The sequence below is a fragment of the Oncorhynchus masou genome, chromosome 12 (assembly GCF_036934945.1).
Source record: "Oncorhynchus masou masou isolate Uvic2021 chromosome 12, UVic_Omas_1.1, whole genome shotgun sequence".
In the NCBI taxonomy this organism is placed as follows: Eukaryota; Metazoa; Chordata; class Actinopteri; order Salmoniformes; family Salmonidae; genus Oncorhynchus; species Oncorhynchus masou.
Window position 1 is genome coordinate 70,950,951 of NC_088223.1, and position 23,718 is coordinate 70,974,668.

A 23,718-nucleotide genomic window follows, 5' to 3' on the forward strand; every position below is an offset into this window, starting at 1 on the left:
ACTACGAACCTTTCTGGTCAGCAAAAGATGAGACCTCTTTCTTTAACCAGGCTGAGAGCAGGACATACTCTCTCTGAGGGTAGATGTGGACTAGAGCCAGCACACACTGCTGGCTTGACTGTCAGAGCCTGTTGTCAACTTGTTTTGCTCTTGAATGCTTTATCCAGAACACCGTCCTCTACAGTTCCTACGTACATTGTAACACATATGTCTATGAGCCTATGGGAGTCACTCTTGGCTTTGAGGCAGAATAGAATACTATATTGCACTGCAGCACTTGGAATCCTAAAAAGTAGGTTAGGTGACCCAACAGCTGCCAACACAGACATAGTGCTGTCGTAGTCCTCCTTTGTTAGTGATTTTGTAACATGTAAAATATGTGGAACATACATCTTCTTCCTTTTTTACAAGGCACATAACTACAGTACATCCAAACCAACAATTATGACTGACAACACATTTGTTGAATTACTGAACTCAGTATATATAAAAATGTATTTCTCATTATAAACTGGGTGGTTTGAGGCCTGAATGCTGATTGGCTGACAGCCGTGGTATATCAGACCGTATACCATGGGTGTGATGAAACATTTATTTGTACTGCATTAATTATGTTGGTAACCAGTTTATAATCGCAATAAGGCACCTCAGGGGTTTGTGGTATATGGCCAATATACCATGGCCTAGGGCCATGTTGTGCGGAGCACTTAGCCATGGTATATTGGCCATATACCATACCACCTCGGACCTTATTGCTTAAATAAAGCATGAAGAATGTGCCTACGTTTTTGTCATTTGGTATTTTTTGCATTTTTTTTCTTGTTTTGATTGCATTGTAATGTTTGTATTCATTAAAAACGTAATTGTCAGAAGAGCATTATTTCATGGGTTTCAAAATTACTTTTATTTTGACATTTGAAGATCATACCAAGCCGGAAGTTAGCCAATTCACTCTACAGGGAAAAAAAAGCTGAAACATAAGGAAGAAAACAGACAAATAGTAGTTACTTTCCTATTTAGCTGAATGTCTGAAGATGTACGCCTTTGCATTTACCTGTCTCCAAAGATAACAGACGGGTCTGAAATAAAATAAAAAAACAGGCAGGAGGTTGAGTTATGCAAACCCCTGTCTTTTCCGGCGAAATGAGAAGGCGGATGAGGACTTTAAATTAGCTAGTTAGCAAGCTCGCGATTTTCTTCGTCGAGCAAGGTTTGTGTGATTATTACTCTTTTTATAAGATAACAATAGAGACAGTAATCACGTCAGTTGTCTGTAAATACGTGCGCAGAATTGTCATTCATTGACCGCCTCGGGGTTCTCCCCCGGCCGGCGACAGAGGCATGGCAGGAAATCCGAGGAGGGGCGCAGGTCTCATCGGCTTGATGAAGGACGCATTTCAGCCCCATCACCAGCTTCTCCAGTCTCACCAACCTGCAGTGGTTGAGAAGAAAATGGTGGAGAAATGCTGGAAACTTATGGATAAGGTAGGTAACAAGCCATCTAATTTCCTCTCTGGTCTTATGGGAAGTGCATTTAAATTGCAAGAATACTTAACATTTGAAATGCGAGGTTTACTGTAATGTCCATAGTGTAGCAATAGCAAAACAATAGGTCACAGAATATAGAAGAGATACAGTTTGACAGTCTTTTTTTCTAAATGAGGGGAACAATTACCACGACTAATCATGTAAATACTATTTATTCTGCAAAATGAAGCATGTTTTCAGACATTAGTTATTTTTCTTCATAAAATGGTATCCAATACGTTGTTCCCCCAAATGGCCCGAATTTCACAAATTATGCTAATTGAGCAATGTTTAGTATTTTGATTTCAACAGTGTACAAGTTGTCTTTGGCAGGAAGACACTTGGCTATTGAGTTTCACAACTAAGTCTATTTTCAAATGTGTGATTGAACTATCACGTGCTTTTTTTCAATATTTATTTTTTTGCTCACTGACTCAGCTTGAATTAACACAATTGTACCTGATCCCTGTGTCAAATGGCCTATTCAACCAGAACAACAATACCAAATTATTTTGTCATGTTTTATATATTTGTCATACAATTGTGTAGGCCTATCATTTGAGGTTGTATGTTCCCTTTTCTACTACTGGTGTGGTAAAAATATCAACACTTACAATTAAAAAATGTATTTTCTTAACAAAGATGAGGACAACTTGGTGTACTGTCATTAGACAATTGAGACCATAACAAGGGACTGGCTTGGCCTGGTTGAATGAACCAGTTGAATAACAAACATCATCCAGACTGTAAATAATTGGTTTAACCACAAGCAGGAGCCACAATGTAAATGTTGAATTCTCCACTTGAATGTAAATATCCAGGTCACTCATACCCCACATTTACTCTCACACTGTGTATCATGATATGTCCTGACTGCTTATTCTGTCTCTACATTCAAATATCCATCTTCCCCATTCATGCAGTTGGCCCACACAAGCAATAGAACATATTATCATAAATCATAAAGGCAGAACAAAACAAGTGCATCTGTATCCTGTGTTGTTGTTTTAATTCCATCCCAGTGTATGCATGATATTACTAGTGACACTTTCAGTTCTTGTAATTTCTAGGGCCAGACTTGCTCTCCTAACCAATTACATTGAGCAATTATTATGACCCAAGACAGTTTGTTTTTGTCTTGACAAAGATCAAGTGTTGACACAGCCCATGCATAGACAGATGCAGAGCAGAGAATGTAAGCTTTTAAAAAAGCAATAAAGGGGTGGGGAAAAAGAAACATCTGACAACCCATTGTTATATGACCAGTCATTCTGGTATGCGGGACTGCTTTCTCCAGTTTCCTCTGACCTCGTCTCACCCTCCCTTTCCCACACAGGTGGTGCGTCTGTGCCAGAACCCTAAGGTGGCCCTGAAGAACAGCCCCCCATACATCCTGGACCTACTGCCAGACACCTACCAGCACCTCCGCACCATACTGTCACGCTACGAGGGCAAGATAGAGACGCTCGGGGAGAATGAGTACTTCCGGGTGGTGATGGAGAACCTGACCAATAAGATCAAGCAGACCATGAGCTTGTTCAAGGAGGCCAAGGAGCGCATGTATGAGGAGAACTCTCAACCCAGGTAAAATGGAGGGGTATATTGCACCTGCTGATAGCCAAGTCTGTTTCTGCTATAGCCAACATGTTGTTTCTTCAAGGCAATAATTGATAAACCAAACAAAAATATAAATGCAACATTTTAAAGTATTGGTCCCATGTTCATGAGCTGAAATAAAAGATCCCAGAAATGTTCCATACACACAAAAAGGTTATTTCTCTCAAATTGTGCACAAATTGTTTACATCCCTGTTAGTGTGAATTTCTCCTTTGCCAAGATAATATATCCACCTGACAGGTGTGGCATATCAAGAAGCTGATTAAAACAGCATGAACATTACACAGGTGCACCTTGCGCTAGGAACAATAAAAGGCCACTCTCTAAAATGTGCAGTTTTGTCACACAACACAATGCCACAAATTTCTCAAGTTTGAGGGAGCGTGCAATTGGCATGCTGACTGCTAGAATGTTCACCACAGCTGTTGCCAGAGAATCTAATGTTCTTCTATCTACCATAAGCTTCCTCCGTCTTTTTTGAGAATTTGGCAGTACGTCCAACCGGCCTCACAACCACAGTCGATGTGTATGGTGTTGGGTGGGTGAGTGGTTTGCTCATGTGAACAGAGTGCCCCATGGTGGCGATAGGGTTATAGTATGGGCAGGCATAAACTAGGCACAATGAACACAATTGCATTTTATTGATGGTAATTTGAATGCACAGAGACACCGTGGCGATATCCTGAGGCTCAGTGGCGTGCCATTCATCCACCGCCATCACTTTTTTCAGCATGAACGGCCCCAAGTCGCAAGGATCTGTACACAATTCCAGGAAGCTGAAAATGTCCAGGTTCTTCCATGGCCTGCATACTCACTAGACATGTCACACATTGAGTATGTTTGTGATGCTCTGGATCAACGTTTAAGACAGCGTGTTCCAGTTCCTGCCAATATCTAGCAACTTCGTACAGCCATTGAAGAGTGGGACAACATTCCACATGCCACAATTAACACCCTGATGAACTGTATGCGAAGGAGATGTGTCACGCTGCATGAGGCAAATGGTGGTCACACCAGATACTGACTAGTTTTCTGATCCACGCCCCTACGTTTTTAAGGTATCTGTGACCAACAGATATATATTCCCAGTTGTGAAATCCACAGATTAGGCCCAAATTAATTTATTTCATATGACTGATTTTCTTACAGTGCATTTGGAAACTATTCAGACCCTTCACTTTTCCCACATTTTGTTACATTAGCCTTAATCTAAAATGGATTAAATATATTTTTTTCTACATACAATACACCATAATGACAAAACGAAAACAAGTTTTTAGAAAGCTATAAAAAGCATACCTGATTTACATAAGCATTCAGACCCTTTGCTGTGAGACTTAACTGAGCTCGGGTACATCATGTTTCCATTAATCGTCCTTGAGATGTTTCTACAACTTGGAGTCCACCTGTGGTAAATTCAGTAGATTGGACATGATTTGCAAAGGCACACACCTGTCTATACAAGGTCACACAGTTGACAGTGCATAGCACAGTAAAAACCAAGCCATGAGGTCTAAGGAATTGTCCGTAGAGCTCCAAGACAGGATTGTGTCGGCACAGATCTGGGGAAGGGTACCAAATAATTTCTGCACCATTGAAGGTCTCAAAGAACACCGTGGCCTCCATTATTCTTAAATGGACTCTTCCTAGAGTTGGCCACCTGGTCAAACTGAGCAATCGAAGGGAGAAGGGCCTTGGTCAGGGAGGTGACCAAGAACCCGATGGTCACTGACCGAGTTCCTCTGTGGAAATGGGAGAACCTTCCAGAAGGACAACTGTCTCTGCAGCACTCTACCAATCAGGTGTTTATGGTAGAGTGGCCAGACGGAAGCAATTCCTCAGTAAAAGGCAAATGACAGCCCGCTTGGAGTTTGCCAAAAGGCACCTAAAGGACTCTCAAATTATGATAAACAAGTTTCTCTAGTCTAATGAAACCAAGATTGAACTCTTTGGCCTGAATGCAAAGCGTCACATCTGGAAGAAATCTGGCACCATTCCTCCAGTAAAGCATGGTGGTGGCAGCATTATGCTGTGGGGATGCTTTTCAGCGGCAGGGACTGGGAGACTAGTCAGGCTCGAGGGAAAGATGAACACCGCAAAGTACAGAGAGATCCTTGATGAAAACCTGCTCGGGACCTCGGACTGGGATGAAGGTTCACCTTCCAACGGGACAACGACCCTAAGCACACAGCAAAGACAAGTCTTTGTTATCAGCGTTTTGAATCTCCATGGTGGTTTGTGACAGGCAGTGCTGCATGCTGACTACGATTTCCAAGAAACTACCTCACACCTCAAACCAATGTTCCATTAATTAGGCACGTGTTATTTGAAAATATTTTTTGCCATTTTAGCCAGAACAAAAAATACTAGAAAATAGGAATTGGGCATTTATTATTTAGTTGCAGGTCATGTTGCATAAAGGAAAGTGGGGATGTAAGAACCGCCTTAGGCTAAACAAACAGCTCTTTTTAGGGTATATTTCCTCTACTCAGAAATACATTGCTAAAACCCATCCTGTTTACTTTAGTTTCAGTTTAGCAATCATAAATATCTCATTCTAGTTCTGTGGAAGCAATGATGCTATCAGGGATTCTTCTGACTCACAAGTAGCACAAATGCATGTGCCATTATAAGAAACTGATATGCTAGTACTCATATACCACATGCAATAGTTTGGTCATAAATAAGGTTAACATACACATTGATTAGTAGTTTGGTGTTGTGTGCCTTTGCAATGGGTTCTCAGCAGATGACACTTCTAAGAAGCTCATCACACATTCTTACAACTGAATGATTGTATACCAACCCCAACTCGAAGGCATCCAGTCCTGAAAGACTAGGCTTATACTACCTAGCCTTAAATGTTTGACCTGGGGGTACCAAAGTCAAGAAAATACATTACCATTGGTCAACTTCAGGGATGAGGTTTGTCTGAGAACGCTAAGATGTCATACCTTTTCTTCATAGGCGGAACTTGACCAAGCTGTCGCTGATATTCAGCCACATGCTGGCTGAGCTAAAAGCCATCTTTCCTAATGGCCTATTCCAAGGAGACAACTTCCGCATCACCAAAGCAGACGCCGCCGAGTTCTGGAGGAGGTCTTTTGGTGACAAGTGAGTTTTTTTGCGGGGGCTCCGTTATCTTATAAAATTTCCTTAGTTGGGATGCCATATTTAAAAAGGGGTTAAAATTAAACAAACGCTCAACTAAAAACATGCCTGGGGATAATTACTACTTTTGTATCACTAAACTCTCTCCTCTCTGTAGGACCATTGTTCCATGGAGGATGTTCCGCCAGGCTCTTCATGAGTTCCACCCCATCAGCTCAGGCCTGGAGGCCATGGCTCTGAAGTCCACCATCGACCTCACATGCAACGACTACATCTCCGTCTTCGAGTTTGACATCTTCACCAGGCTCTTCCAGGTAATGATTTCTCAAACGCAAATAATGATGGATGGGTTTTAATAACTTTTCCAGGTGCCTAAAGCACTTTAGATTGAATGGTGGAAACTCAACTCATCCACTACCAAAATAGTTGTACACCCCTTCCACCACCAATATGTAGGGAATCTGCTTTCACTGCTCCCAATTCCCATTGCTGACCCACTCACTATCATAAAACTTTGGATAAGAGCATCTCCTAAATTAATACAAAGTGACTTACATTAAGTCAATTCAGGACCACTTACTGTAGCAGTTATCGTATTCATAAGTAATGAACTACCTTTCATGCAGTCAAAGTTCTCTGAGGAGCCAAATGTTTACAGAGCTCAACTGCTGTGTAGATAGTTAATTGTAGAAGCTAACAAAACATGGGTACATTTTATTCCATCAGAGGCAATAAAGACGTTTGAGTACAAAGCTAGAGATAGCTGCTCTATCATCTTTTAGGGTGAGGTGGTTAAAGTACAGTCAGTACGTCCTCTATTGGATGTCTCTCAACTGGGCGGGGCCTTTACAGTAGTTCCTTCGACTTTGTGTGCACAGAGGCTACAAGTGTTGGCACAGTCTGTCTGGGCAGACAGAAACCAAAATGACTTCCTCAAATTAGCCTTGAGAATTGAGCTGGAGCCTGTATGTTTAGTTTGTAGTGCAGCAGTGGTTACTGGCCAGTGGACAAAAGGAACACCTATGTGAGAAATGCTATTCATTGACTACAACTCAGCGTTCAACACCATAGTGTCCTCAAAGCTCATCAATAAGTTAAGGAACCTGGGACTTAACACCTCCCTCTGTAACTGGATCCTGGACTTCCTGACAGGTGGTGAGGTTAGGTAACAACACATCCGCCACGCAGATCAACAACACTGGAGCCCCTCAGGGGTGCGTGCTCAGTCCCCTCCTGTACTCCCTGTTCACCCATGACTGCGTGGCCATTCACGACTCAAGCACCATCATTAAGTTTGCAGATGACAACAGTGGTAGGCCTGATAACGGGCAACGATGAGACAGCCTATAGAGAGGTCAGTGACCTGGCCTGGTGGTGCCAAAATAACAACCTTATCCCTCAACGTAATCAAGACAGAGGAGATGATTGTGGACTACAGGGAAAAAAAGGCCCGAGCACGCCCCCATTCTAATTGACGGGACTGTAGTGGAGCAGGTTGAGAGCTTCAAGATCCTTGGTGTCCATATCACCAACAAACTATCATGGTCCAAACACACCAAGACAGTTGTGAAGAGTGCATGACAAAGACTTTTCCCCCTCAGGAAACTAAAAAGTTTTGGCATGGGTCCTGAGATCCTCAAAAGGTTCTACAGCTGCAACATCGAGAGCATCCTGACTGGTTGCATCACTGCCTGGTATGGCAACCGCTCAGCCTCCGACTACAAAGCACTACAGAGGGTAGTGCGTATGGCCCAGTACGTCACCGGGGCCAAGCTACTTGCCATCCAGGACCTCTATACTAGGCGGTGTCAGAGGAAGGCCCTGAAAATTGTCAAAGACCCCAGCCACCCCAGTCATAGACTGTTCTCTCTATTGCCGCATGGCAAGCGGAACCGGAGCGCCAAGTCTAGGACCAAAAGGCTTCTCAACAACTTCTACCCCCAAACCATAAGACTCCTGAACCGGTTATCAAATAGCTACCCAGACTATTTGCATTGTGTGTGTGTGTCCAACCCCTCTTACGCTGCCGCTACTCTCTGTTTATCTTATATTCATAGTCATTAACTATACACACATGTAAACTACCGTTCAAAAGTTAGGGTTCACTTAGGAATGTCCTTTTTTTTCTTTCAAAAACATTTCTTTGTCCATTTAAAATAACATAAAATTGATCAGAAATACAGTGTAGACATTGTTAATGTTGTAAATGACTATTGTAGCTGGAAATGGTAGATTATTTATGTTTTGGGGGGCGTACAGAGGCCCATTACATGGGCGTACAGAGGCCCATTATCAGCAACCATCACTCCTGTGTTCCAATGGCACGTTGTGTTAATGGTCATTAGAAAACCATTTTGCAATTATGTTAGCACAGCTGAAAACTGTTGTCCTGATTTAAAGAAGCAATAAAACCGTCCTTCTTTAGACTATTTGAGTATCTGGAGCATCAGTATTTGTGGGTTCGATTACAGTCTTAAAATGGCCAGAAACAAAGAACTTTCTTCTGAAACTCGTCAGTTTATTTGTGTTCTGAGAAAACAACGCTGTGCACTACTCCTTTCACAGAACCGCGCAAACAGGCCCTAGCTAGAATAGAAAGAGTGGGAGGCCCCGGTGCACAACTGAGCAAGAGGACAAGTACAATCGTGGCCAAACTTTTTGAGAATGACACAAATATTAATTTCCACAAAGTTCGCTGCTTCATTGTCTTTAGATATTTTTGTCAGATGTTACTATGAAATCCTGAAGTATAATTACAAGCATTTCACAAGTGTCAAAGGCTTTTATTGACAATTACATGAAGTTGATACAAAGAGTCAATATTTGCAGTGTTGACCCCTCTTTTTCAAGACCTCTGCAATCCACCCTGGCATGCTGTCAATTAACTTCTGGGCCACATCCTGACTGATGGCAGCCCATTCTTGCATAATCTATGGAGTTTGTCAGAATTTGTGGGGTTTTGTTTGTCTCCCTGCCTCTTGAGGAATGACTACAAATTCAATGGGATTAAGGTCTGTGGAGTTTCATGGCCATGGACCCAAAATGTCAATGTTTTGTTCCACGAGCCACTTAGTTATCACTTTTGCCTTATGGCAAGGTGCTCCATCATGCTGGAAAAGGCATTGTTCGTCACCAAACTGTTCCTAGATGGTTGGTAGAAGTTGCTCTCGGAGGATGTGTTGGTACCATTCTTTATTCATGGCTGTGTTCTTAGGCAAAATTGTGAATGAGCCCACTCCCTTGGCTGAGAAGCCACCCCACACATGAATGGTCTCAGGATGCTTTACTGTTGGCATGACACAGGACTGATGGTAGCGCTCACCTTGTCTTCTCCGGACAAGCTTTTTCCCGGATGCCCCAAACAATCAGAAAGGGGATTCATCAGAGAAAATGACTTTACCCCAGTCCTCAGCAGTCCAATCCTTGTACCCTTTTCAGAATATCAGTCTGTCCCCTATGTTTTTCCTGGAGAGAAGTGGCTTCTTTGCTGCCCTTCTTGACACCAGGCCATCCTCCAAAAGTCTTTGCCTCACTGTGCGTGCAGATGCACTCACACCTGCCTGCTGCCATTCCTGAGCAAGCTCTGTACTGGTGGTGCCCAGATCCCGCAGCTGAATCAACTTTAGGAGATGGTCTTGGCGCTTGCTGCGCTTTCTTGGGTGCCCTGAAGCCTTCTTCACAACAATTGAACTGCTCTCTTGATGATCCAATAAATGTTTGATTGAGGTGCAATCTTACTGGCAGCAATATCCTTGCCTGTGAAGCCCTTTTTGTGCAAAGCAATGTTGACGGCATGTGTTTCCTTGCAGGTAACCATGTTTGACAGAGGAAGAACAATGATTCACTCATGAAACATGGGACCAACACATTGCATGTTGCATTTATGTTTTTGTTCAGTGTTATAACCAGATGCAATCATTTTCTGTTAGTGAGAAGAGCAAAACCTAATTTGATCTATTCCCTGTTTGTTTTTTTCCCACGATCATTGCAGAATAAGTTCTTCACCTCTTCTGATGGGTTCATCCTCGCAAAATAGCCAATAGGCCTACAACAATTTAAGATGGGCTACCATTCGTCCCATCTCTCATTTAATTGAACCCACTTCACAGCAGGAAATAGATAATCTATTTTAAAGTATTTTGGTCTATGCTGTCCAATCCAAAGCGCAGTAGAACAGACTGTTTTTTTTTTCTGAGTAGAGAATGTTTTAGAATTTGTGGGCAGTGCACTTTATTTAGGTTCTGGAAAAAGTAAATGCAAAACATAATTGAATTTGAATGATCTGTTTACAGGTGTACAACAATTTAATTGTTTTTGTCTTTCAGAAACTGTCAAGCTACAGCAAATGTAACTGCAAAAGAAAACATTCTGCCAACACCTCCGAAGGCATTTAATCAAGTTTGCCATCGCTATTCCCTTTAGATACTACCAAAGTATACAAAAAATAAGGACCTTCTTGTCACCATAAAAACTGAAGGGTGTTTTTCAGGCAGAGTTGTTATGCTTGTTCACGGATACAGTTTGACGACAGGTCTGATTTTATAAACAGAAAACATGGGTGTGCATGGCATGTGCCAAATGTATAAATCTCAATATTTAGTGTAAAATGTACACAACGGTTCTAAATGAGACCGGGTGTGAAGGTGTTTTGTTCTCAACCATCACTACTAGAGGTCGACCGATTAATCGGAATGGCCGATTTAATTAGGGCCGATTTCAAGTTTTCGTAACAATAGGAAATCTGTTTTTGGGCGCCGATTTCCGATTATATTTTATTTTTTTATACCTTTTATTTAACTAGGCAGTTAAGAACAAATTCTTATTTTCAATGACTGCCTAGGAACTGTGGGTTAACTGACTTGTTCAGGGGCAGAACGACAGATTGGAACCCCTGAGCTGACAATCTTGCAACCGCACAGTTAACTAGTCCAACACTCTAACCATTGCACTCCACGAGTAGCCTGCCTGTTACGCGAATGTAGTAGAAGCCAAGGTAAATTGCTAGCTAGCATTAAACTTATCTTATAAAAAACAATCAATCATAATCTCTAGTTATAACTACTAATCCAGTTTAGCAGGCAATATTAACCAGGTGGAATTGTGTCATTTCTCTTGCGTTCACTGCACGTAGAGTCAGGGTATTTTATTTTTGTGTGTTATTATGTTATAATTAAGTCTGATTTGATAGAGCAGTCTGACTGAGCAGCAGCAGGCCCGTAATCATTCATTCAAACAGCACTTTTGTGCATTTTGCCAGCAGCTCTTCACAAGCACAGCACTGTTTATGACTTCAAGCCGATCAACCTAATGGCTGGTGTAACCAATGTGAAATTGCTAGCTAGTTAGCTGGGTGTGCGCTAATACTGTTTCAAACGTCACTCGCTTTTAGATTTGGAGTAGTTATTCCCCTTGCGGAGCGATTGGTAATGATGCTTCAAGTGTGGCTGTTGTCTGTGTTCCTGGTTCGAGCCCGGGTCGGGGCAAGGAGGGGGACGGAAGCTATACTGTTACACTGGCAATACTATAGTGCCTATAAGAACATCCAATAGTCAAAGGTATATGAAATACAAATGGTATAGAGAGAAATAGTCCTATAAATACTGTATTAACTACAACCTAAAACCTCTTACCTTGGAATATTGAAGTCTCATGTTAAAAGGAACCACCAACTTTAATATGTTCTGAGCAAGGAACTTAAACATTAGCTTTTTTACATGGCACATATTACTTTCTTCTCCAACACTTTGTTTTTGCATTATTTAAACCAAATTGAACATGTTTCATTATTTATTTGAGGCTAAATTGATTTTATTGATGTTTTATATTAAGTTAAAATAAGTATTAATTCAGTATTGTTGTAATTGTCATTATTACAAATAAAAGAATTGTCAGATTTTAATCGGTATCGCTTTTTTGGTCATCCAATAATCAGTATCGGCGTTGAAAAATCATAATCGGTTAGCCTAGAAATCAATTGATCATTAAGGCATTGAGGAGATTTTAGAGCTGGGCTGAAACAAAATTATGCACGCCCTGTAGTTCTCCAGGACATCGTTAGTGACCACTGTTGCCGTGAATATCAGGTGAAGAACACAAGTTCTTCTTTGTTAACTAGGATAAAGATTTGTTGTCAATACAAAGACAAGCTGTTGTTGCATAAAGGTTCTGACTGTGGTGTGTGTGTGTGTGTGTGTGTGTGTGTGTGTGTGTGTGTGTGTGTATTGTGCAGCCGTGGTCATCTCTCCTGAGGAATTGGAACAGCCTGGCTGTCACACACCCGGGGTATATGGCCTTCCTCACCTACGACGAGGTTAAGGCCCGACTGCAAAGGTTCATCCACAAGCCTGGCAGGTGAGACACACACAATGACACACACTTGACGCTGAAGTAAATATTTTGACATGTACACTTGCATTCAAAAAAACATCACAGACCATCCAAGTACATCAACATGTACACAACTTCTCTCACACCACACATCTTTGGTCTGCCTCTGTCAGTTATATCTTCAGACTGAGTTGCACTCGGCTGGGCCAGTGGGCCATTGGCTACGTCACTGCAGATGGGAACATTCTGCAGACCATCCCCCACAATAAGCCCCTCTTTCAGGCCCTCATTGATGGATTCAGGGAGGGATTGTGAGTATGACATATGTAACGGATGTGAAACGCTAGCTTAGTTAGCGGTGGTGCGCGCTAAATAGCGTTTCAATCGGTGATGTCACTTGCTCTGAGACCTTGAAGTAGTGGTTCCCCTTGCTCTGCAAGGGCCGCGGCTTTTGTGGAGCGATGGGTAACGATGCTTCGTGGGTGACTGTTGTTGATGTGTGCAGAGGGTCCCTGGTTTGCGCCCGGGTATGGGCGAGGGGACGGTATAAAGTTATACTGTTACACATAGTTAAGAATAAAGAATGACCAAATACTAGCTTTTCTGGTTCAGTCAAGGCGTTTGTAAAATCTGTTGTGTAACTGATTTCAACCTCTTTCAATCATCACATAATTGCTAATTTAATTAGCCTCTGGCTTCAACTGGCCATTGAAATGTTTAGACTTTTTGCTCGCTCTCCAGCTACCTGTTCCCAGACGGCCGGGCCCAGAACCCAGACCTCACAGGGCTGTGTGAGCCCTCCCCACAGGACCACATTAAAGTCACACAGGTCAGACACATTCTCACATCCACTAAGTTCATAACATTCACTACAGGTCGTAATTCAGACTTCAGATGCACTTGTGACTCAAACTTTTGCCTAATGTAATTTTCAATTGCTTACAATGCCCTAAACATACATTTGTATATTTGTCAGAATACTGTCTGTTTAGATGGATGTTTCCTAAAATCAGAATTGGGCCAGAAAAATATTTGTCCTATTGAAGTATCTCATACACTGAGATGACAATTCTGATGTATCATTTACTTGTGTGATACTCATCCTTTCTCTTCTCTGTGCTACAGGAGCAGTATGAGCTCTACTGTGAGATGGGCTCCACATTCCAGCTATGTAAGATCTGTGCCGAGAATGACAAGGATGTGAAGATAGAGCCCTGCAGCCACCTCATGTGCACCTCCTGTCTCACTGCCTGGCAGGTATTTCCCAGAATTGTCATCTTGCAAGAGTGTCTATTGTTTCACATTCATTTTGTACATTTTATTGGTCGTAAGTGCTGAGAATAGACATTTTACTCCTACTCTGGGTAAAATGAGAAAAAGAAACCCGCACTCTGCTCTTTAATAATCTTTATGTATCGGTTCCATGGCCTTCGTCAGAGCTTTTGAGTTTTTTAAAAATTGGCACCCTCATGTAGACCTAGCCCCACCCACATCCGTTCCACCCATAAAATTGGGTTTGAGTTGAGGTAAAACAAGTGCTACCAAATATAACAATATGCATTTCATAAATATTTAAATAAAGTGTGTACATAAAACGTATTAAAGACGTCTGTAAAACCACAATGAGGACATCGACCTACCAAGCAAGTTTTCATAAATCGCTGCGTACAGCGCAAGAAAACCGTCAGAGTAATCTGACATAGGGGAATAATTAATGTTCACATTTACAACATAACATAGAGGCATTTCATCATTAAGACCTTCAGGAAATAATGTCTGGAGTGTGAAAATCCCAAAACATTCTCCTTTGCTCAGAGTATTATTTTGATCACCTCCCCTGCCTCATATCTTAACTTTGTCTATGCCACAAAATCTAAAGGTAGAAATGTAATGTTTTAGGTCATTAAAATGTACTGCGACTGGATAATCCCTGTCGTTTCTCCTGATAGAGAATCTGTGAACATAAGTTCAATGAGAGAACGAGAGGTTATACCTACATAGTACATCCTACTCTTATGGGTAAAACTAAAAGCAATGCATGAAGCTTCTTTAGTCATAGGCTCAAAAAAACACTTAAACAACACAATGTAACTTCAAGTCAATCACACTTCTGTGAAATCAAACTGTCCACTTAGGAAGCAACACTGATTGACAATAAATTTCACATGCTGTTGTGCAAATGGAATAGACAACAGGTGGAAATTATAGGCAATTAGCAAGACACCCCCAATAAAGGAGTTGTTCTGCAGGTGGTGACCACAGACCACTTCTCAGTTCCTATGCTTCCTGGCTGATGTTTTGGTCACTTTTGAATGCTGGCGGTGCTTTCACTCTAGTGGTAGCATGAGACGGCGTCTACAACCCACACAAGTGGCTCAGGTAGTGCAGCTCATCCAGGATGGCACATCAATGCGAGCTGTGGCAAGAAGGTTTGCTGTGTCTGTCAGCGTAGTGTCCAGAGCATGGAGGCGCTACCAGGAGACAGGCCACTACATCAGGAGACGTGGAGGAGGCCGTAGGAGGGCAACAACCCAGCAGCAGGACTGCTATCTCCACCTTTGTGCAAGTAGGAGCACTGCCAATAGCCCTGCAAAATGACCTCCATCAGGCCACAAATGTGCATGTGTCTGCTCAAACGGTCAGAAACAGACTCCATGAGGGTGGTATGAGGGCCCGACGTCCACAGGTGGGGGTTGTGCTTACAGCCCAACACCGTGCAGGACGTTTGGCATTTTCCAGAGAACACCAAGATTGGCAAATTCGCCACTGGCACCCTGTGCTCTTCACAGATGAAAGCACTGAGCACATGTGACAGACGTGACAGAGTCTGGAGGCACCGTGGAGAACGTTCTGCTGCCTGCAACATCCTCCAGCATGACCGGTTTGGCAGATGGTGTGGGGTGGCATTTCTTTGGGGGGCCGCACAGCCCTCCATGTGCTCGCCAGAGGTAGCCTGACTGCCATTAGGTACCGAGATTAGATCCTCAGACCCCTTGTGAGACCATATGCTGGTGCAGTTGGCCCTGGGTTCCTCCTAATGCAAGACAATGCTAGACCTCATGTGGCTGGAGTGTGTCAGCAGTTACTGCAAGAGGAAGGCATTGATGCTATGGACTTGCCCACCCGTTCCCCAGACCTGAATCCAATTGAGCACATCTAGGACATCATGTCTCGCTCCATCCACCAACGCCATGTTGCACCACAGACTGTCCAGGAGTTTGCGGATGCTTTAGTCCAGGTCTGGGAGGAGATCCCTCAGGAGACCATCCGCCACCTCATCAGGAGCATGCCCAGGCCTTGTAGGGAGGTCATACAGACACGTGGAGGCCACACACAATACTGAGCCTCATTTTGACTTATTTTAAGGACATTACATTAAAGTTGGATCAGCCTGTAGTGTGGTTTTCCACTTTAATTTTGAGTGTGACTCCAAATCCAGACTTTCATGGGTTGATAAATTTGATTTCCATTGATCATTTTTGTGTGATTTTGTTGTCAGCACATTCAACTATGTAAAGAAAAAAATATTTAATAAGAATATTCCATTCCTTCAGATCTAGGATGTGTTATTTTAGTGTTCCCTTTATTTTTTTGAGCAGTGTATTTAGGACGCATCATAAGCTGCCCTGACCAGTTAAGAGTTCAACAGGTGTCTTGATAATAGAAAGATTCAGTGAGTCAGTGTTTCTTGTGTCACATGCAATTGCTTTTGAGTTGTTCAGAATGTTTTGATATTTAATCAATCCATAAATAATCTAGACCTACATGTAAAAGTATCACTTGCACTTTTGACAATTTCACAAGACATGTTTTATATGATGTGCCTAAATACTTAACCACTTGATTATTTAATTACCTACATATTATTTAAAGTTATCCGTTTGGAACGCAACATGTTGTAAAAAAAAAAATCTCTAAATTGGGCATGCCTAAAAGTAGTGCAATTGAAGGCATATGTAGTGCGTGTGTTAACTTTGATAGTGTTGTATGCAACATTATCGCCAAGTGACTTGATGCCTACTGTGCCAAAGTGAGTTAGTTGTTCAACGGGAGTGACAACGAGTGTGTGTTGATAACAATAATATTGTGAAAATTCCACTTTTAACCATATAAATTTGATTAAAATAAATGTTGTGCATGTTAACATTAGGCGATAATTAAGAGTAGGCAAAGTGATTGTCAGTCAAAAATGCTAAAACATTTTACCATTACATTTGATGTACAGTCACATTCACTGTGGTCTGAAGCATGCTATATAGAATTCACGCTGGCGATGCCGCATGTCTAAGCAGTGTCTTAACATCATCCTAAAACCTACTCTTGAGCTGGGAGGTTTTTTTCCTTCTTAAAACAGGTTCACAGGATTCCTTGGACCTTTTCTGAGATGCTTTGTGGATCTCAGCCCTTTGCCTGATTTTATTTTAAACTGCAGTATTGCTCTCTCCCAGGAATCGGAGGGGCAGGGCTGTCCGTTCTGCCGCTGTGAGATTAAAGGCACAGAGCCCATCGTGGTAGACCCCTTCCACCCCAAGAACAGCAGCAGCGGGGCCTCCTTTGCCAGCTTCCAGGGGTCCTACGGGGTGGAAGGAGGGGGCTCCCTGTCAGTCTCCCCCAGCAACGACGAGGACGATGACGAGCGCCTGGAGGATCCCCACCTCATTATGAGCAGGCTGGCCTGCACCAAGGCAAGACCACCAGCCACCATCTATGACCAGCTAGGCTTTGTCATGTTCTCTCTCTTTCTCCTACACACACCATCTCACATCATCATTGTGTCCTTCTGGTAAAAGTGAAAAGACAATCTATAAAAGACTTAGTAGTTTTCAGAATTCGCCAATTAGATACACCACCCAGTAAATCAACAACTAAAAAACCATCTCCCTCCATCTACATGTTGTAGAAACAAGCTCACGTATTACTTGTTTTGATGTCTCCCCTGTGTTTTCAGGTGGAGCGCCCGCCCTCCCCTGTGACGCCCCTGCCCCCTGTGCCCCCCAGGCTGGACCTGCTGCAGCAGAGGCCCCATAGCTCCCCAGGGGCCCCGGGCCAAGGAGCAACAACCAAGGCAAGGGGAAGACCTAATCAAATTCAAGCTTTCTTTATGTATATAATGGTGTGCCCATGCATGTCATGTGATTTTTACATTTTACTATTTTAGCAGACACTCTAATCCAGAGATAGTATTGCATACAGTCATTAATATCTGCTCTCCCCAGATTGCAGCCCTCCACAGAGACAAACCTTTGCCCCTCCCTCCTGCCCTGCGAGATTTACCCCCACCTCCCCCACCCGAACGCCCTTCTCCCCTTGGACCCCCAGAGGGCCGGCTTCAAAGGAGACCTCTGCCAAGCACCCCTCCAGAGCCCAACTGGGCCTCCAACTACATGGTTCCCCGGCACGTAGCCAAGGCACCCCCACAGACCAACGGACCCAGTGACAGTGACTGCATCCACAGAGCAAAGCCGTTAGCAGCGATCAACGCTATCTACTCCCTGGCAGTCGGGTATGGCATTTGTATAGAAATTGATAAAATGTGGTATGGATGTAATGTATATGTTCAATAGAGAGAAGTCACTCTTGCCCTGAAGAGTTAAGGGAAATGCTGATTTTTATTCTCGTCCAGCACTTAAACAATAGATTTAAAAAAGTATAATTTATTTGACCTTTTATTTAACTAAGCAAGTCAGTTAAGAACAAATTCTTATTTTCAATGACGGCCTAGGAACAGTGGGTTAACTGCCTGTTCAGGGGCAGAACGACAGATTTTTACCTTGTCTGCTCGGGGATTTGATCTGGCAACCTTCCGGTTACTTGTCCAACGCGCTAACCACTAGGCTTCCAGCCACCCCAAATGTAATGGTGGCCTTCCATTCCTGACGTGATTGGTTGAATCAGAGGCTCTCTGGGACTTAGATTGTCTTTATACCCTGTAGTAACTCATAGAGTGACTGATTGGTAATTCTATGTGTTGTATGTATTACCTGGCTCAGTCTGTCTTGCTCTCTGTTGTTAGGCCTCAACAGGAGTCTACTGGTGAGAAGTCATCTGGGAGTGATGAGGAGAATGAGTACATGAGCCCCACCTCTCTCCCTGCAGCAGGACCCTCCTGGGCCATGGCAGGTGCTGTCGTGCCCTCACCACCACCGCTCCAACCCACTAACCGCGACTCACGGTGAGTGCTCAACACTGTCACTATGAGGTGACCAGGTTGATTATGATCAGTACAGGATCCTGACTAAGGTTTTTCTGATGCCCCTCCCTCTGCCCTTTATCTTCCTCCATCCCTACCTCTCTCTCCCCTCCCCCTTCTCTCCTAGGACTGTGGCGTGTGATGTGGACTGTGAGGACCCTCAGGTGTATGAGTCCATGTGTAACATCCAGGCTAGTACTACGGAGCCCCACCCTCTGCCCTCCCTGCCCCAGCAGCCACCAGAGTCAGGTACATGGAGATGGATGAAGGATCTCTATTCTCACTTTTCTGATTGCACATGAAGTTACATAAGTCATCCCCTTTGTACAATCAGAAAACCGTCATGAAACTCGAATCACACTGGCGTCTTTTGCATGTCTACACCTGCCAAGAAACATACTATCTCAATGAATGTGGCCACAATCCGATTACAGTTATGTATCTCAGCAAGTGGAAAATGCACACTACTGTTCAAAAGTTTGGGGTCACTTAGAAATGTCCTTGGAAGAAAATCACATTTTTTGTTGTCCATGATAATAACATCATTGATCAACAATACAGTGTAGACATAGTTGTAAATGACTATTGTAGATGGAAACAGCTGATTTTTAATGGGATATTTACATGAGGGGGTACAGAGGCACATTATCAGCAACCATCACTCCTATGTTCCAAAGGCACGTCGTGTTAGCTAATCCAAGGTTAGCATTTTAAAAGGCTAATTGAGCATTAGAAAACCCTTTTGCAATTATATTAGCACAGCTGAAAACTTGTTCTGATTAAATAAGCAATAAAATGGGCCTTCTTTAGACTAGTTGCGTGTCTGGTGCATCAACATTTGTAGGTTCGATTACAGTCTCAAAATGGGCAGAAACAAATAACTTTCTTCTGAAACTCGTCAGTCTAAGAGAAATCAAAGCTATTCCATGCAAAAAATTGCCAAGAAACTGAAGATCTTGTACAACGCTATGTACTACTCTCTTCACAGAGGAGCGCAAAGTGGCTCTAACCAGAATAGAAAGAGGAGTGGGAGGCCCCGGTGCACAACTGAGCAAGAGGACAAGTCCTCAACTGGCAGCTTCATTAAATAGTACCCGCAAAGTCACCAGTCTCAACGTCAACAGTGAAGAGGTGGGATGCTGGCCTTCTAGGCAGTTGCAAAGAAAAAGCCCTCTCTGACTGGCCAATAAAAAGAAAAGGTAAAGATGGGCAAAAGAACACAGACACGGGACAGAGGAAGATTGAAAAAAGTGTTATGGACACGTTTCTAAGTTTGAGGTGTTCGGATCACAAAGAAGAACATTTGTGAGACGCAGAAAAATGAAGATGCTGGAGGAGTGCTTGACACCATCTGTCAGGCATGGTGGAGGCAATGTGATGGTCTGGGGTTACTTTGGTGGTGGTAAAGTGGGAGATTTGTACAGGGTAAAAGGGATCTTAAAGAAGGCTCTTAATTGGAGCCAATTTCCTCCTACAACAGGACAATGACCCAAAGCACACCTCCCAAACTATGCAAGAACTATTTAGGGAAGAAGCAGTCAGCTGGTATTCTAACGGAGTGGCCAGCACAGTCACCGTATCTCAACCCTATTGAGCTGTTGTGGGAGCAGCTTGACTGTATGGTATGTAAGAAGTGCCCATCAAGCCGATCCAAGCATGGGGTGAAATCTCTTCAGATTACCTCAGCAAATTGACAACTAGAATGCCAAAGGTCTGCAAGGCTGTAATTGCTGCAAATGGAGGATTCTTTGACGAAAGCAAAGTTTGAAGGACACAATTATTATTACAATGGAAAATCATTATTTAGAACCTTGTCAACGTCTTGACTATATTTCTATTCATTTTGCAACTAATTTCATGTATGTTTTCATGGAAAACAAGGACATTTCTAAGTGACCCAAAACTTTTGAACGGTAGTGTATATCCTGTGTTCAGGGTATTCAAATCACTCTTTTTATCCCTTTAATCCTCTTGTTCACCCTCCAGACTACCTCATCCCTCCCCCTGCGGTTCCTCTGCACCATATGGTAGAGGAGATGGAGGATGAGGATGAGTATGACTACCCCCGACCCCAGGCTCCCCCAGCACCCGCCAGGCGCACCCTCTCTGTCACTGGCACCTCGGCCACCTTCAGCTGCCTATCAATGGACAGCCCTACCATAGATGCCTGTATGTAACTCAGCATTAGAGTTTTCAGTCCTTTTCCTCTCTTGCTTTGTCATGTTAAGAGTTATATTTATCAAACACCACGAACATGTTCTTTCCTCTCTCCCAGCTACGTTTTCATCAGGTCAGGACCCCGAGTGCCCCCCTAAGCCCCTCCCACGCCGGGTCAACTCAGACCACCGGCCCCGCCCCCTTACCCCAGAAGCCCTGCTCCTTGCCGCCAGTCCATCAGCTGGCTACCGAGGGGGGCCCGTTCCCGGTGTGGCGCTACCCATCAACGGGGAGATAGAGCATCTGATGAGCCAGGGCTACTCGTTCCAGGACATTCAGAAGGCCCTGATGATCGCCCAGAACAACCTGGAGACGGCTAAGAACATCCTGCGCGAGTTTGTGTCCATCCCTTCCACGGCCCACATCCTCACGTAGCAGCCTCAACACCACACCCTATATCCTTTACCCACTGTGCCATAATGGATAGCATTTCTACTGTGCTGGTTGTAACCGGTCTGGAAGCACTGTAAATTGTAAGGGGAAGAGGACTCGGTCCCATGCACAGGCATCTAAGTGAGAGAATCTAAAGGGAGAGGGAGAATGCTTGACGTGGCCTCTGTATGGCCAAGCCTTTGACCCTTGTATGGTTGTTTGTGCTTGGCTCTAAGCATTTCCTTGTTTCTGAGTGCAAGGTAGAGTAAGCCGAAATTCACACGGTGTGCTTAGGCTACAGTAAGGAATAGTTATGGCCTTATTGTGCAGCAGCAGTAACTGTTGTTGGGGCATATCTGACTCATGATTCCCACTCCCTCTTCACCCTAATGGTGACCATGTTAGTTTTTATTGTGTCATAGTCGTACATACAGTTTATAGCTAGATACGCCAGGTGGAGACTAAACCATTTGATTCTGTGGTTTGTGCTAAAGCCAATGAATGTGAACATTTTAGTTGGATTGCAGTATTACAGGGCTCCATGTCATGCATTTCACAGTAATTGCAGTGGTTGAAGTAACTATTTTTTTAAAGTAAGCATAACTCCAAATTGCTTTAGTTCCTGGTTTACTTATAATATATAAGCCTGAATGACGTGTACATAATCTCAGAATGTATTCAGTGTCGTGCTAACATTGACTGGTGAAATAATGTAACATTTCTGATGTCATCATTCACTGTTAGGCCTTATTGTTAATTATGTGAATAGCTTATATTTTAAAGTGGGTCTCCTTTTTTTAATGTCATACTTAAAAATAAAGGGAGTATATCTGCCCTATCTGAATTTTGCTCTCTGCTAATCAGTGTGCAATTGGACTTCTGCTTGTAAGGGTTTGTTTTTTTGGATCCATACTATTCATTTTCCAGACAATAATATATTGATTGGGCAGAGAAGACAAAGTGATCCAAGTCATGTATATACCATGATATTTAGTGAAATTAAGTACTTAATTGGCACTACCTCAGACTTGCTTTACTGCCTCCTCTGGGAAAGAGCACTTTGTACAATGTTCTTGTTTATACGTTACAAACAGAATATGGCCCCATCTTAAGGTGGCTCAGTATGCGTTTTGAACTAATGGATTTTCTTTAACTACGTTGATTAGGATTGTTTTTTTTCTCCCAATGATGTGGCTACGACACATTTGAGAAATCTGTTAATATATGAATAATTTAAATCTCTTTCCTTTTGAATTTGAAACCCTGTTGAACATGGGAGTTTTTGTCATTGCATTGTCCTCTGGACTCGGGTACAACAGACTGAACAATGTGCAGTAATATGCCAAGGTTATTTGGGGACTCACACCAGAAATGTTAGGTGTTGGATTCAAAGCCAAATATTTAAATACAGGTTTAAATCACATTATTAGTTGTAAAGAATGGCCATGATATTTCTGCATCTGTTTGTTTCGCTTGAGTTCAATACTGTTAACTTCTTTCAAATTGTGATGTACTTTGACTGCAATTCCTTGATCATCAACTTAAGTGCCACTCCTTGTAAAATCATTTGAGAATTGACTTCAGGCCTCTGCTTTCCACTGTGTCGCTCATATGTGGACCCACCACAAGAGGACACTCTGTCATAAGAGATTGCTGTGATCTCATACGCCTCAATAGTTGCAGAATTTACTGGTGTACGGAAGCACAGTTGGTGCTTTGTTGTTCGATCGAAGATAACAATGTGAAATTGTATGTTAGAATTCATTGTGCGCCTCACCTGTACATACGGAGAGAACTAACAACTTTTTTCATTGCCTTATTGCATGTGTAGTTATTTTATTTATTCATTTTAATGTACTTAGCATTCATTATGTTGCCATGTGTTCATTCCTCAGCCATTAAAGATTTTCAAATAAACAATATTTTCTTTAACATTTGATTGGTATATTTTATAGAAAATGTTATACTGTAAGAAATGGTCCATGTAGCTCTTGTTACAAACCCTAATAACTAGCCTACTAATATTGTTTTGCACTTTGTCTAGGGGTCCCAGGCCTAGTTACATGGTCTGTCACCTGAATGTGCACATTTGTGATTAATCAGCAATTTGAGGACCGTGTTGGTCCTCACTAACCCCCCCCCCCCCCCCCCACAAATGTGCCCAGGAGACAGCGACTTGGGGTTCAGGGCCAGCTCTGTCTTCTTGTTTTGCCTGTAAAAGCGGATTATTATTCGTTCAGATGGTGACAACATATGTACAAAAAGGAACAATTCTAAAGGCATGGCCAAACAAAACCAACAACCTCACGGCTTGCAAGCTGGAACAGACTGACGATCACCTTAATTGCCAGTACCTG

The 23,718-nt window shown here is 42.9% G+C and overlaps 1 protein-coding gene across 1 annotated transcript; it reads left to right on the plus strand.

The window, feature by feature from the left end:
* Window positions 1–942: 942 nt before the first annotated feature.
* LOC135550762 (E3 ubiquitin-protein ligase CBL-like) lies at window positions 943–23,295 on the plus strand. The gene is made up of 15 exons (XM_064981865.1): window positions 943–1,485; window positions 2,864–3,111; window positions 6,112–6,258; window positions 6,413–6,569; window positions 12,485–12,606; window positions 12,756–12,893; window positions 13,324–13,411; window positions 13,708–13,839; window positions 17,031–17,267; window positions 17,531–17,647; window positions 17,799–18,085; window positions 18,596–18,754; window positions 18,900–19,021; window positions 20,759–20,941; window positions 21,048–23,295. Exons 1-15 carry the CDS (start codon window positions 1,342–1,344, stop codon window positions 21,362–21,364), a joined length of 2,598 nt encoding a protein of 865 aa, XP_064837937.1. The 5' UTR covers window positions 943–1,341; the 3' UTR covers window positions 21,365–23,295.
* Window positions 23,296–23,718: the final 423 nt, after the last annotated feature.

Coding starts and splice junctions, on each gene's coding strand:
- LOC135550762 (XM_064981865.1), top strand. CDS start 1,342: ATGGCAGGAAATCCGAGGAGGGGCGCAGGTCTCATCGGCTTGATGAAG. Junction 1,486..2,863: donor GCTGGAAACTTATGGATAAG/GTAGGTAACAAG, acceptor TTTCCCACACAG/GTGGTGCGTCTGTGCCAGAA. Junction 18,086..18,595: donor ATCTACTCCCTGGCAGTCGG/GTATGGCATTTG, acceptor CTCTGTTGTTAG/GCCTCAACAGGAGTCTACTG.